This window comes from Pyrus communis, chromosome 11, assembly GCF_963583255.1.
Source record: "Pyrus communis chromosome 11, drPyrComm1.1, whole genome shotgun sequence".
Classification (NCBI taxonomy): domain Eukaryota; kingdom Viridiplantae; phylum Streptophyta; class Magnoliopsida; order Rosales; family Rosaceae; genus Pyrus; species Pyrus communis.
In genome coordinates, this window is record NC_084813.1 from 6,698,328 (window position 1) to 6,713,633 (window position 15,306).

The 15,306-nt window shown below is 34.9% G+C and overlaps 2 protein-coding genes across 2 annotated transcripts; both read left to right on the forward strand.

The window, feature by feature from the left end:
- Positions 1–398: 398 nt before the first annotated feature.
- On the forward strand, positions 399–8,058 carry LOC137707439 (DEAD-box ATP-dependent RNA helicase 15-like). The gene is made up of 12 exons (XM_068446305.1): positions 399–593; positions 708–824; positions 1,562–1,662; positions 2,548–2,720; positions 2,904–3,135; positions 3,246–3,364; positions 3,712–3,768; positions 3,859–4,043; positions 6,989–7,133; positions 7,246–7,329; positions 7,455–7,518; positions 7,758–8,058. Exons 2-12 carry the CDS (start codon positions 709–711, stop codon positions 7,766–7,768), a joined length of 1,287 nt encoding a protein of 428 aa, XP_068302406.1. The 5' UTR covers positions 399–593; position 708; the 3' UTR covers positions 7,769–8,058.
- Positions 8,059–8,654: 596 nt separating this feature from the next.
- LOC137708948 (probable polygalacturonase At1g80170) lies at positions 8,655–12,194 on the forward strand. The gene is made up of 8 exons (XM_068448106.1): positions 8,655–8,705; positions 9,284–9,385; positions 10,048–10,212; positions 10,466–10,489; positions 10,617–10,865; positions 11,303–11,410; positions 11,521–11,640; positions 11,967–12,194. Exons 1-8 carry the CDS (start codon positions 8,655–8,657, stop codon positions 12,192–12,194), a joined length of 1,047 nt encoding a protein of 348 aa, XP_068304207.1.
- The last annotated feature ends 3,112 nt before the right edge of the window (positions 12,195–15,306 follow it).

The following is a 15,306-nucleotide window of genomic DNA, read 5'->3' on the forward strand; positions in this document are numbered from 1 at the left end:
CACTCTCTTCTACATAATGATTGTCGATGTTTATGTGAGACTAGGTTTGTTTAGTAGTTGAAAATTACCGAATTAACATTTTTTAAAAAACAAATTGAAATGCGTTACTTGTGGGTAGATTTGTTAAGAACTCGATATTAACGTGTTGATTTGATAATAACTTAATTAGTTAATGTATTAATTGGAAATTGTTATTTTTTGTGTTATGATTTGACAATGACTCGATTAGTTAATGCATTAATTGGAAATTGTTATTTTTTGTATTATTTCATATTGTGTTAACGAGTTGTGAAAAATCTGCAGGTCTAGGTGAGTCCAACCCAACCGAGAGGGTGATTTCGTCCACTCACTGTCCACTCACTGTCCCCCACACTCCTATATCTTCTGCGCTCCATTCGAAACCCTAAGTCCTCTCTTCCCTCTCCCCGAACCCAAACCCTAGATCTAGGGCACCCCTTCTCTTCATTCTTCTCCCCCAAACTTTTTTCAATTTTTGTACTTCTTTTTTTTTTTTTCAAATTTTCACAGAGGTCTCGGCACCCGCAGATTATCACTCCGTATCTCTCTCTCTCTTGCTCAGTGGAAGCTCAAAGGTATGCAATTCAGAAAACCCTATCTGAGCTGTTGAATGTGTTCTTGAAGTTTCTGATTCGCAATTCTTGGTGAAATTGTATTCGCTGAAAGTCTAATTTTGGGTGGGTGTATAGAATGGGTGAAGTCAGAGACAACGATGGTTACGAAGAGGAGCTCGTCGACTACGAAGAGGAGGACCAAAACGCCCCCAACTCCGTCTCTGCCAAGCCTTCTGGCGATACCGTCAAAAAGTTAGTGTCTTCAGTTTATTTTATTTATTGTAAATCTGTATTTATTAATTTTTGATATAAAAATCACCTGAAATTACTATCACCGATCAATTGGGTTCCTTGCTTATGTATGTAATAGATAAAAGTTGTATTTTTTTTAAATTTTGATTTTAGTTACACTTGCTTTATTTATTTATTTATTTTTTTCCGGTCGGTTTGTTCTTAGATTATTGGTATTGTTTGCACATTTGATTGGTGAAACTGAGGAAACAAGTATATAAAGTATGGGTTCCTTTCGGTTCATTAAATTCTTCAGGAAAAAATTTGATAGCATTTTTACTTTGGGTCTTGTGCTGGTTTGCCTCATGTGTTTTCGATGATTTAATCAACTGAATAAGGTTGACATTGTGAATAAGGTTGAGATATAGCAGCCCAAGTATAGTTATCTAATAATTGCGTGTCCGAATAAAAGAAATTAGACTGGAAAGTTAACCTTCCTTTAGGCATTACTGTGGTTAGTGTGGGAAAAACATGATACTGTAGTGATTTATGGAAATTGCAGTTTCTTAATTTCTCAGTGGAGGGTAATGCTTCTATGCGTCTATCTCTTTGTTATGGCTCGATAAATGACACCAAAATTTTTTTAAGATGTGCTGTATATCTAGCTATCTGTAATTCATATTTGCGATGATTTAATGTTCTTTTGGTTTTAGTCCCCAAAATCTGTTCTTTCTAACCTATTATATAATATGGTTCAGGGGATATGTTGGCATCCATAGTTCGGGATTCAGAGACTTCCTGTTGAAGCCGGAGCTTCTTCGAGCAATTGTGGATTCTGGATTCGAACATCCTTCGGAAGGCAAAGTTCTACTCTTTGTTTTCATTTGATATCATTGGTTATTCTTGAAATAAATTTCAAGAGGCATTAGGCTTTTGATCTTTTGGTTGGGAAAAGATTGTTAGATAATTATATATGGTTACATCTCATTTTGTGTTCCTGGTTACAAAGTAAATGACTGTGAGTTCTTGGCATACAACTTGAGCACGCTATAGACTCCGAATCACTTTTAACTTCTTGTTAGTTTAGCTGGTCTGGGAATCACTTTTAACTTCTTGGGAGTTTAGTTGGTCTGGTATGAGATGGCGTTGATATATCAGTTCTTTGGATGAGTTTCTGTAAGTTTGAAATTTCAATAAAGCTGTTGATGTCAAGTATCTAATTGTTATCCATCTTAAATATTCGAATGCCTTGTGTTTTTTCCTCCATTGTTTTTATCTGTTAGATTAGATGTGCCATAGGAATTGCTAATTTAAAACATGCAACAATGCGTAGTGCTATCCACAAATCCATTTTTACTTCTCACATACCCCTCTCGATTTTCGGCCGTCAGATTGAATGAATTGAAGAAGATCAATGGCCAAAAATTAACAAGGGTGTGTGAAAGGTAAAAATGATTGTATGAATATCAATATCCTTTGCAATTAGAGATGTGAACACTCCCTCATCAACTTATTTTTGTTACATGAAATGTGAGAATGGAAAGATTGTTGTACTTGTTTAAGCATCTTCCATGTTTAACTGTTTCTGAATTTTTTTTTCTTTTTTCCGTCCAGGTAATCACTAATTCCATATTCATGATTTCGGCAAGAAAACTGGTTTGGTAAACCTTTCCATTAAATGGATCTGGAAGGTCATATATACTTACTGAGGTTTCGTCCGGTACGATTTTGTTTGCTTCATCAGTTCAACATGAGTGCATCCCTCAAGCTATCTTAGGAATGGATGTTATTTGTCAAGCAAAATCTGGGATGGGAAAAACTGCCGTCTTTGTTCTGTCAACCCTTCAGCAAATAGATCCAGTAGCTGGTCAGGTTGCTGCTCTTATTCTTTGCCACACAAGAGAATTGGCTTACCAGGTATGTTCTGTGAATTTAAGTATAGAGAAATCTATTTTTGAACTATTACAATGCTGATCTCTGCATGAGTGTGTGATGCATATATATATATGTGTGTTGGATATGATGCAAAAAATGTTTCCGTCGTACATTTCTATGTTCAGTTTCTGTTTCATGAACTAACCTCTGTGTTTCTTGGTACAGATTTGTCATGAATTCGAGAGGTTTAGTACTTATTTGCCGGACCTGAAGGTTGCAGTTTTCTATGGAGGTGTTAGTATCAAGGTTCACAAAGATTTGCTAAAAAATGAATGTCCTCACATTGTTGTTGGTACACCTGGGAGAGTATTAGCTTTGGCAAGAGACAAAGAGCTTGGACTGAAGAATGTCAGACATTTTATTCTTGATGAATGTGATAAGATGCTTGAGTCACTTGGTAAGTGTTTTGCGGCTAATTGTTAAAAGGACATTTCCTACAATTTCACTGTGGAAAAACTTGTTTTTGTTTTGTTTGATTTATTTCTCCATTTGTTCTATCTTTTTCAGACATGAGGAGAGATGTGCAGGAGATATTTAAGTTGACTCCTCATGACAAGCAAGTGATGATGTTTTCAGCAACACTAAGCAAGGAAATACGCCCTGTTTGCAAGAAGTTTATGCAAGATGTAATGTTCACTTTAATCCTTGACATGAATTTAGAATAATCACCTTATTTTGATTGTATTTAGTTGGTATAATATTAATTAATGGTCTTACTCCTAATTTATGAGAATTTTGCTCAACCGATCTGCCTTTGACAGTGAATCTGATCCCAAGGTTTTTGAGCAATCATAGAACAGTCTGCCTGTGTCAGGCAGCATACGAGATTTTTTCTTCGTCTTAAAGAGTATAATTATAATAATAGAATGTTATGGATACTGCTTCTTGGTCTTATTGTTCACATTTGCTTATTATGGAGCATTGGAGGCCATTGTGTTTTAATTCAACTTGTGATCATATTTGTTTGTTGCAGCCCATGGAAATTTATGTGGATGATGAGGCCAAATTGACTCTTCATGGTCTCGTACAGGTAAGTCTAACATGTGAATCTGATTGATGATTTCTTGTGTTGTTGGTTAAGTGTTTCTTGCTCGCTCACCCTTTTGCTTTCTTGCTGCAGCACTACATCAAATTGAGTGAGCCTGAGAAAAACCGCAAGTTGACTGACCTCCTTGATGCATTGGATTTCAACCAAGTTGTTATTTTTGTAAAGAGTGTAAGCAGGGCAGCTGAGCTGAACAAGTTACTTGCTGACTGTAACTTCCCCTCCATCTGCATTCACTCTGGAATGCCTCAGGAAGAAAGGTATGCCTTCCATCCCTTTTTGATGACATAGAATGTGTGAGTGTCAAGCCTTCTTCCATATATTATTTTCTCACACCCCATTTTACCTCTCACACACCCTTTTAATTGTTCAATGTTTTTTGAGGGTGTGAGAGGTAACATGGGGTGTGTGAAAATCACTACCCTATATATAATTACATAAAAAACTATAAAGCAAATAATAGGGTGTGCCTGAAGTAAATTGGGGGGGTGTGAAAATCACCACTCTTACTGAAAACATATGCTAACAGTTGCTACCATTCATAGTAAGGGTTTAATAATGTACTTGGTTGTGTTATTCTACTATCCAAATGTTGCCCAATTTTTTTACGCTAAAAGAGTGAAATTCTTCTTTTTTTTTTTTTTTTTTTTTGTTTAAAGTTAAATTAGTATACTTTTGGCTTATTAGAGTATTATGAAATTGGTGCGTTGATTTGATTTCTTATGTACTATATTGTAAACTGTCAGACTTCTGTCCTAATAGATGCAATTCTGGTTCTTTAATTCTTGATTGAGAAAGGGTAGTGCTATTCACACCCCCTTTTACCTCCCACAGACCCTTGTCAATTTATGTTCACTGATCTTCTTCATTTCATTCGATCAGAAGGTCGGAAATTGAGAGGGGGGGTATGAGAAGTAAAAATGAGCGTGGATAGCACCACCCTTGAGAAATTGTAGGTCCCTGTAGTTCACTCTAGCCTCAAGCAGGCTTATGCGAGTCTGTGCCCCAGCTTATAATTTCGTATGCCTGTGCTCTTTTTTGGGATATATTGTTATGCCTGTGCTCTTTTTTGGGATATATTGTTGGTTTACCGTGTGAATGCATTATGATCTGCAAGTACAGATGTGTTAATTACTTTTTAATCATTTTTATTAAGGAAAACTAATGGAAAGGGCTTGAAAACTTTGAGTTTTAATGATAAGGACAAAATAAAGGGTAAAGTAAATAGTACCAGGATTGACTTTTTAGTGTAAAAATGTGATTTTTCGTTAAAGTGAACAATACCGTGGGCTTTTGGTTAAAACTCCCTTTTTATTATAACTATTCACTGTTGCTCCAGCTGGCTATAAAGCTTAGATATGGTGGACGTAATTTTTTGAGAGTATCGTCATAATTAACATGTTTGTAAATTCTGTTTCATATCCTTAAGTTAAAAAGAAGTCAAATTTTCCCTCCATCTGAAGTTCATAGTTAAAAGGAAGTCACTGAGGCTTCTCTTTTTCTGCTGGTTACCTACAACTACCCATGAATGGATCACTCAAGATGTCCCTCAAGTATAATCAATTCTATAGATATTACAATGATCATAGTCCTTCCAAATAATACCCTCAGGCCTCGTTTGGCAGCTCGGACTATACTGACTAAATTAGTCAGGCGTTTGGTGCAGTATCGGACTAAAGATCAATTCTTTAATACTGTGTTTGGTACTGTACCATATAAATCGTACTGTTATTATTTTTTATCAAAAACAATTTCCATATTAGTTTTAAGAAAAAATTTGTTAATAAAATGAATAAAAGGGAAAATAAATTGACAGAATAATCCACAAATGAGGTCCTTTTGATTTTGTTTGTGCACATTTCTCCATCTTGCTTGCCTTGAAGAGCTTGTACGAAGCCCTGATCTTGATCAGCTTCCCTCTCGCTGCCGAGTTCTTCAACTGCAGCGCTCCAGATGCAAAAATTGAATCAGAAATCTCGATTTGAGCACCATAATTGAAAACCCAGAACCAAAAAAATGGAGAAAATGAAGAATTGATATGAAATTGCGAATTAAAGTGCCTGAAAGTAGAAAACCCAGAAGCAAAATATGGAGAAAATGAAGAAACCGGGATCTAAAATCACGAATTAAAGTAACTGAAAGTATGGAGGTTGAGCGACGGTTTTAATATTAGGTGTTGGCTGTACATACTTCCTCTCTTATGGAGTTCTGAGTTTCGTCTGCCTAGCTGGCTATCCTTCCTTCTTGGGCTCCTCCGTCACTGGAGCCTCTGCTAGCAGTTAGGATGGACGGAGGGAGAAAGAGCGGCAACAACTTGGTCGCAATGCGCAGAAGCAGAGAGGGTTAGAGAAAAGCGAACGCCTGACTAAATTATACCAGCGTATAGGAGAGGATAACTAAGCGGGTGTAGGGTGTATTAAAATTGTGGGACTGGATTGTTTTATCCGGTGGTTATTTTACACATTGTGCACCAAACAACTAGGTTCGTATTATTAGTACTATCCGGTTCCTTATACGAGCTGCCAAACGAGGCCTCATCTGACCTAACTCAGTGACTAATCTACCTACTTCCTTAGTTGGGACTCTCCTGTCGTTTAGCATCCATTAACTATGTTTCCTGTTCCTGTGATTGTCCACTAGATCTCTACTTGATACATTTGGCTCCAGAGGATGATGTGTAAATCATAAGGCGAAGCATTTAGAGGAAGTAATTGCATTGTTTTAGCATAATTATATTCGGGATTTCTGATTACCTATTTAGCTTTTTCTTATTTCTCCTGTATTTGTTGCGTATGGCATGATTAGCACCCAATAATGTCACTGATTCTGGTCTGGTTTTAGAAAATTGAAAATCAACAAAAAGGGCCATTGTTTCTTTTTTCTTTTCCTTATGAATAATAGGGGACCATTTACATGGTTTAGAAAATGTTTATGAATCTTATGTCAGTAATTGTATGGTTTGGTTGGTTTGACTTTACTATCATTTCCACGTGATTGGAGGATGTTTTGTTTTTGCTTAGTTGTTTCTGAATTGCTTTTTTTTTTTTTTTTTTTATTGCTTGTTTTCTTTTGTTTATCTTGTTTGTGCATTAGACATTTAGATGAAGTTGTAAATTCAGTTTGGAGTGCAGATGGCTAAAAAGGAGTGCCAAAATTGTTGTGTGGGATTTAGCCTCATCTAATTTGCATGGTTTTCCGCTTGCAGGCTAAAACGTTACAAGAATTTCAAGGAGGGGCTTTCAAGAATTCTTGTGGCAACAGATTTAGTAGGAAGGGGAATTGACATTGAGCGTGTTAACATTGTTATCAATTATGACATGCCTGATTCTGCTGATACCTACTTGCATAGGGTATTGTTTCATTTGCATATCCGTGTTAACAGTTTTGTTGTTTTGCCTATGTTTGTCGGGGGCGTACACACTGTTCCTAAACTCTGGCTGATGGGTTTTCCTTCCTTCACAGGTTGGCAGAGCTGGTAGGTTTGGTACCAAGGGGCTAGCAATTACATTTGTATCTTCTGCTTCTGATTCAGAAGTTCTTAATCAGGTAAGTTGTGTGCGTAAGTATGTACTGTATGTATATAATACATAACCATATAAACATAATTCAATACAGGCCGAATTTCTTATGCTTCTGCTATTCCTTCTCTTAATCCAAATCGATCGTTTCAGGTCCAGTCAAGGTTTGAGGTGGACATAAAGGAGCTTCCCGAGCAAATTGATACTTCTACTTACAGTAAGATATCATTTTTCATAAATTGTACATGATCTAGTATAAGCATTAACACGGTAACGATGAATGAAGTAGCAGCAATAGTGAATGGGACAAGCATGAATCGAGAGACTTGTTTTTTTTTTTTTTTTTTTAAAAGAAAAAAGAAAAATCTTGAATCATGATGAAGTCTTGTGGCACTCTTGCCTTGTGCTAGTAATTTCTGATATAGATATACTCACAAATCGTTCTGGTTTACGCAGTGCAAGTGTAATCATTTTCCGAAAGGAACCCTGCAAAATTCGAGCGACGGTGGACTCTGGATCTAGTTGCCTTGTTCCGGTTCAGTTAGTAGCACATTTGTTTTGAATGTAGACTATTTTGTTGTAAGGGAAGAGGATTTAGGATGCTTTTGTTATAGGAAGCAGAGGATCTGTACGGTTGAGATTTAGCTGAATTGTTTATGATAATGTGATGGTAGTTTTAACTCTTTTCTTTTCACTAAAGTTTATGCTCATTTAATTTCCTGTATTTATTTACTAGATGGATGAAATGATTTTGGTATATTTTCCTCGCATCTTTTTGACATCAACAGTGCTTATTTATCAAAACATTCATAGTTGTAGGCCTTCTTTTCGAGTTTTTAATCGATTATAGCCAAAATTTTACCTGTTAAATGTCAGTTTCTATGAAAATTATCAAGCACAGCCAAAACTAATAGACTATAATACCTTCAATTTAGACTGCAATTACCCAAAAAGCCAAAAGCGTTTTAGATAGGCCTTGAGGGAGGAGAATGGTTAACAATCGAGTTGTAGGCGCAATAGAACCGTCGGAGCAAATTTACAGTCCTCAACTATTGAGTCTCGTATACTTTGGAAATTGGACTTCGATGACAAAATTGTTATAACAAAAATACATATTTAAGCATAATATAAACCAATAGATTAATGGAAAAGCGATTGCTTTCCAATTTCCGCGCCATTCATGGTGTATTGAGAACATTGTGACAAACCACGGCAAGTATTTAAGTGAAAATGCGGTAGAATTTCAAGTCAAGTTTAATTCTTATTTTTGGGTTTGAGGCACGAACTTGACAAAAATATGGATCATTCTCCGGTTAAAAGCTTTGAGAGGATGTTTTCTATTTGACTAAGGCCATGAGTGTTAGATACCTCAGGTTCCGGCAAAAAACCAAACATTGTGGAACTGTAAGCCAAAAGTGCATCATTCAACTTCAAACTCAAGACTAAGAATATATGGGAGTGTCACATAATCTTTATGAACTTGTGTTCATAATAGTAATATTCACTATTCATGATTGAGTTAAGTAAATATTTCTGGCAGAAGTATTATGTTGTTCATAGTTACAATTGCTTTGTCAATACTTATGACTTACACTTATCTTAATGAACGTTGATATGTATTACCATATGTTGTTCATAGTTAGAAAACTTGAGAAGAACTATTTGAGTTGTGCGAGGCTTTGTCCGATTCTTTGAGCTTAGAAAAATCTGAAAGTTAATTAGTGATGTTCACGGTTAATTTAGTTTTTAATATTATTTGTTTAGTTTGTCTTGATTAGCAGCCCTTCCACTCGCCAGAATAAAATGATCCTTGCTTGCTCTTACTATAATCACATTGATTGCAAGGATTAATTTGAGTGTTAGTTTCTACCACATCAAATTTTGGTGACATTGCCAAGGATTAGTAAATTTGCTAATCCCTATGTGTTTTCATTTGTTTTTCTTTTGATATTTGATTTTGTTTTAACTTTCTTTGATTTCAGGTACTAGAGAAGCAAGACATTGTAGTCGCCAATCTATCAAAACTTGAAGCTAAAATGGCTTCTCTTAAGTCGCAAATTTTGAAAGGGCGAAAGATGCAAAGGGTGGTTACATTTGGCGTGTGCTCTATGCAAGAATATCAAACTAATCAACATTCTCACTTAACTGAGAATGGATGGTGGGGAAGTGTCAATTTCATGGGTTATCAAGAACACAAAAAGAATGATTCCAAAAAAAGAAGTCGTAAGAGATTGTTTAGAATTCATCAATAAGGATGTTCTTGAGATAACTATCGCCATAGAATTGGAGTTGAATACACGGGACAAGCCACAGCTGTCAAACCGAATCTAGGCGAGAGCAAAAACTCTGCAAGTTTCGAAATCTTGGTTGCCCTTAAGTTTTTGCCGAAGCACACTGGTAAGCCCAGCTCCCCCAATTTCAATTCCCTTTTCTACTAATAAGAAGTTCAAGCTCGCTTACTTGTTGAAATGCTTCTTATGTCTAAAAGTACCCAGTCCGTTTATTTTTATTAACAACGGTTGTCTATAAAATTTGAATTCAAGACCTCCTCAAACTTTCATTATTGTGTTTTCAATAATACATGCATTAACACAACAAAGGACCCTTTTTTTGTTCTAAACCATCTGAACGGAGGGAGTGGAAAATGGCTACTACTATTTTTTAGCGTATATTGTTCTACTATTGTAATATGTCTTTTGTTTTTAATAAATGACTTTGTTGTTCCACTTTCTTTCCATAAATATAGCTATCTGGGGTGATTGTAGCACCAAATACTGCCGGTGGATGGAAGGGAGCTGACCTGCTGGCGTTTAGGGGTGTAAATGGCCTTACTTTGAATGGTTCGGGACTCATTGATGGACGTGGTAAAAGCTGGTGGGATGTCTCGTGCAGACATCATCCAGAATTAAAGGTAATCGATTATGACACTAATTATTTGTATTAAAATGTGTGGTTGATAAGATATATTGTAGAGGGTGAAGCACACTACTTCAATAAACTTGCTACATTTATGTCTGTATTATTTACGCATTTGTTTCTTTCCTTCAAAGAAGTTAGATGTATTTTGAATAAATTTCTTATATATAAAGTTAACTTTGAGTTCCTTCAATTTTTTGAGTTTCTATCCTTATCTTTGCAACTGACCCGGTTTCCTTTTTCAACAGGGATGTATAGGCCGCGCACCTACAGTAAGTGCTCCTTTGTAATTTCATTTCAAAGTTTGTAATTATATACGTATCATTGAAGAAAAATTAGAAACGTATACATGCGTGTTATGCTGATGAAGTTCCATTCCATATATGCGCTGCATTGCAGGCACTTATGTTTCAAGGCTGTAAAGAAGTTCAAATGGACCGCATCAACGTTGTAAATACTCCACAAACTCATATACTAGTATGGGGATCTGAGGGAGCTTATTTCTCGTTTATCAAAACAGATTCACCTGGAACCAGCCCCAACACTGATGGCATTCACATTCAAGACTCCCAACATGTGGAAATCCATGGTGCAGAACTAAAATCCGGTAGACTTTTCATATCTAGAATTTTTGAGTACTTTGGCACTGTTGTTTATTTCGGGCTGATCTAAATCAAAAGAGAATTAAGAGACAAAACATAAAAAAGACCGTAGAAATAAAAAAAGAACGTGGGGAAATAATTTACCTTTCCTATGTTAACAAAACTCAATTAATTTACCTATGCTATGTTAGTGTTGATCAATAGGCGACGATTGTGCATCCATCGGAGACTACTGTTCACACATTTATATAACTGACGTATCATGCGAACCTGGCCATGGCATAAGGTATGTCATTTATTTCCTTAACTTATTTTTTTTCATATCATTACGATACTTTTCTGAATCCAAATGTAGAAAGGAAAATTATGTTCAACACAACACTAGTAAGGTAGAATAGTATTAAACAGAACTTAGTAAACGGATCTGTAGAAGCCGAAAATGTTAATGTGTTATCTCGGTGGTGTTTCACTGGCAATATATAGCATTGGGAGCTTAGGGAACAGCGGAATGAGACAAGGGTTGAGAATATCGCCGTGCACAGGGCTCGGTTCTATGGGACACAGAATGGGGCGCGCATCAAGACTTGGGAGGTAATTTCGTCCGCAGTACAATAATACTTTGACCTTTTACTTTAGAAATGATACACTCGGGGACAAATGTTGTTATTATAATTACTTTTTGCTATTCATATAAATAACAGACTGGAAAAGGATTGGTCCACGGAGTTTCATTCGTCAATTTGACTTTCAAGGAAGTCGGGAATCCCATTACCATCGACCAACACTATTTCTGTCACAAGCGAGAGGGTTGCCATGAACTGGTAAGAATAAAATTTTGACAAATTTAGAGTCGTTTGATTATCATTTCATTTTTAGTTTTCAATTTTAGTGTTAGAGATGAGAAGATAGTATAGGATACGAGAAAAATGAAGAATGTGAAAGGGTGGTGGGAGGGAGGGGAAGAATAAAAAAGATTGAATGAAAACAAAATCTTTATAAATCACTGATTTCTACGATGTCAATCTTCTCTGTCCTTAATACAAAAACGACTATTAAGTATAAGCTATAAACGAAATGGCAATCAAACGGAACTTTAATCTAACATAGTAATTGTTGTGTAATTAATACTGTATATGCCTGGTTGCAGAGCACTGCGGTTCAAATAAGCGACGTGAGCTACAGTGGGGCAATTGGGACATCCATTTCGGAAGTAGCTATCAATCTGAATTGCAGCACACCAGTCCCATGTACTGGAATCACCTTAGAAAACTGTCAGTTGGCCTCGGCAGATCCAGACATGAAAATAACATCAAGCTGCCACAGTGTGCATGGAGTAATTAAGGGAATTGTAGAACCACCAGTTTCATGTCTCTAGCTAGCTTGGGGTTAACTTCTACAAATTAAACCATGCTTAAGTAGAGTCATTTTGTACTCTCTCTTCTTTTTCTATGGATAAGTTCTGTTTCAAGCTTTTGCATCAAGTGTCGAAATCTGTATCACTTCCATTTTGCATCTCTGTGTGTTAATCTTGAGACTCTGGTTTAATTGGAACATACATGGTCTATGAAATTGACAACCCTCCCTAAATTACGATGTTTTTCACTAAGCATTTAACTAAAAAATAATTAATAGTTTGACCAAAAAAAAAAAAAAAAAAATCTGACCAGATGAGCGTAGTATAACAAAGTCGTTATTCTCTATTTTTAAAATAGCGCGCGGAACCAAATTGTTATATCACCTAAACATTAGGGCTCAAGTGTAATTGACTTATGAAGAAGAAATATGGGAAAAAAGAGAGAGGTTTTCTGTAGTTCAACTGTGTAATTCACTCTTACAAATGATACCTCAATAGTTATGGGAAGTGATTTTTACGTATTTTTTTTTAGTTTCTCACACACCTCTCTTTGTTTCTAGCCATCAAATTAGATCAATCAAACGTAATTAAAGGATATGATTAAACAAGAATGTATGAGAAATCAAAAGCAGAGCAATGACTTAGAGACTAAGTCATTCACTTAACTATTAACAAACTATTACGTCAGATAGTAACACGTATCACTTGACAACATATTCTAAACTATTTCATTTGTTACATGTAATTATCTTTATGGTAACACTTGAAGTTAAACTACTCACTTCCCAACAAATAGTTCTGACAAATATATGATGGAGGAGAAGCTCATATCCGTTTTCCACCCCTTATGGTGTTAAAAATATACACACCACACAATCTAATTAATTTTACGTACTAAAAATTTGACTTTAGTCCCTAAACTTAATTTTCTTCATATAAAATTAGACAAAAGTTTTTTATTGAATAATGACACATCCGACCCCAATGTTCAATTCACATAAAAATCTAGGCGTTTTGATCATCACCCGGATGAGTGACGAAGCTATGATATGCATGAAATCGTAACTAAAATTATCAAGTAATAAAATCTAAAATAAAATTTGACAAAACTTTCCCTAAAATAGGGATAAGCCCGAATCAAAGCACTTGCAGGTAATCACATTTATTTCAGCACATCCCTGAATGAGCACACTTAATAGGTCTCTGACCCTTTATTACATGCATGAGAATGGATTCAGAGCATAATTAACCAAATGCAAGTTCCATGAATATGTTAAGTAAATACCATACTCAGTGGAATATGTCAGAGTTGCTCAGAGTATCTCAACATCCGATGTTACCACTGCTATGGCTACTAAATCCTTTTTTTTTGGGTGTGGGGGCGGCGGGGACATAAACATGTGAGTGGATGAAAATAAAGTTTTAACCTTTATACATAAATATAATTGAAAATGTGACTTTACCCCTTCAAACTCAATTTTTTTTACATAAAACCCACAAGAATATATTTTTCTAACAAAAATCCAATGACTAGACTCCACCTAAGCAAATTACCTAATCGAGATTGTGCGTCGTATTTAATATTATTTGGATTCCCCAAATTACCCTTAGTTAAGTCATTATAGCAGTTTATGTTGATATCAAAATTAAAATGGAAAGCTTTTTTAATGTTCTTGTAACGTGTGTATTGGCTTTGAAATTTTAGTTGACGTAGGAATAAAAATTCAAAACGTTTTGAATTCAACAATAAATTTTTAGATTAATGTACCCTATTGCGATTTAATAAAAACCATGCTTTTGTTTTCTTTAAAACAAAAGGGGTAAAAAATGATGTGTCTAGTATGTTTTGTTTTATTTTTCGAACATCAATGTACCTATTTTTTTTTGTTTTGAAAAGATTAGTGTACCTACTTAGTACTAATAGTTTTGGTCATTTTGAAAAATAATGCACCTGTTATTAAATTTTTGAATCTGGAAAATATAGGTAAATTAATTTATGTAGGTAAATTAGTATAAGATTTCGTACATGTTTATCATGGATCCTAAGCCTCTATTAGGTGGCATATTGTTAATATTTCTCGTATAAAATATATTTATCATTTAAATTAGTGAATCTACAAAATATAGGTAAATTAATTTGTATAGGTAAATTAGTATAATATTTCATACATGTTTGTCATGCATCCCAAGCCTCTATTTGTAGGCATATTATTGGTATTTCTCATATAAATATACTTATTAGGCAAACTATTGATGTTTCTCGTATAAAATATATTTTATTATTTACATTAGTGAATCTACAAAATATAGGTAAATTAGTATAATATTTCATACATGTTTGTCATGCATTCTGAGCCTCAATTAGTAGGCATATTATTGATATTTCTCATATAAATACACTTATTAGGCATACTATTGATATTTCTTAGATAAATATACTTATTATTTAATCAACAAAATATAGGTAAATTTGTTGGTATAATATATTAACAGTATAGGAGCTTGTTGCTTATCATAATTAGGGTGAGTTATGATAACCTTTATTGGCTTAATTAGGGAGTTGTGGCATAAGTTGTAAATATATTGTAACAATAGGTCACTTTTTTGCTTACATGTCAGTTTGTTTGAAAATTGGGTTTTATTTAGAGATTTAAATTTATATGGATTTTTGTTTATGAAATGTAATTTGTCAGGGCTTATATCTAAAGAACCCTAAATATAATTACAGGGTTAAAACCAATGCTACTTCTGCAATTTGCATTTTATTTATTTTTGTAAAAAGTAAGTGAATTGTACCAACAATTGTACCAACAATATCAACTTCATACTACTACATGTTGCAGTCGACATCGGCAGTTAAAGTAATTAAGTGACGTTTACTTCAGTGCAGTTCATGGCACAACAAGCACATATGAGGCAATCCAATTAAAAAGCAGCCAATTCTTTGCTTGCATCAAATTGTGCTTACTGATATAATATCATAAATATAGTTTCAGCATCTCCTAATAACTCTCATCCTGGCGCTTACTGTTTCAATGCACATGGAAGCTCTGGTCCAACAGTTCCCCTTGTCAATTATTTTTTACCGAACTGATCTGATAACGGCGGTTTTAATAGAACCAATCGGATCTAT

Bases quoted from the DNA above. Each gene is read 5' to 3' on its own strand.
- LOC137708948 (XM_068448106.1), top strand. From the start codon at position 8,655: ATGAGTGTTAGATACCTCAGGTTCCGGCAAAAAACCAAACATTGTGGA. The intron at 10,213-10,465 runs GTAATCGATTAT...CTTTTTCAACAG, and splicing joins GACATCATCCAGAATTAAAG to GGATGTATAGGCCGCGCACC. The intron at 11,411-11,520 runs GTAATTTCGTCC...TATAAATAACAG, and splicing joins CGCGCATCAAGACTTGGGAG to ACTGGAAAAGGATTGGTCCA.
- LOC137707439 (XM_068446305.1), top strand. From the start codon at position 709: ATGGGTGAAGTCAGAGACAACGATGGTTACGAAGAGGAGCTCGTCGAC. The intron at 825-1,561 runs GTTAGTGTCTTC...AATATGGTTCAG, and splicing joins TCTGGCGATACCGTCAAAAA to GGGATATGTTGGCATCCATA. The intron at 7,330-7,454 runs GTAAGTTGTGTG...CGATCGTTTCAG, and splicing joins ATTCAGAAGTTCTTAATCAG to GTCCAGTCAAGGTTTGAGGT.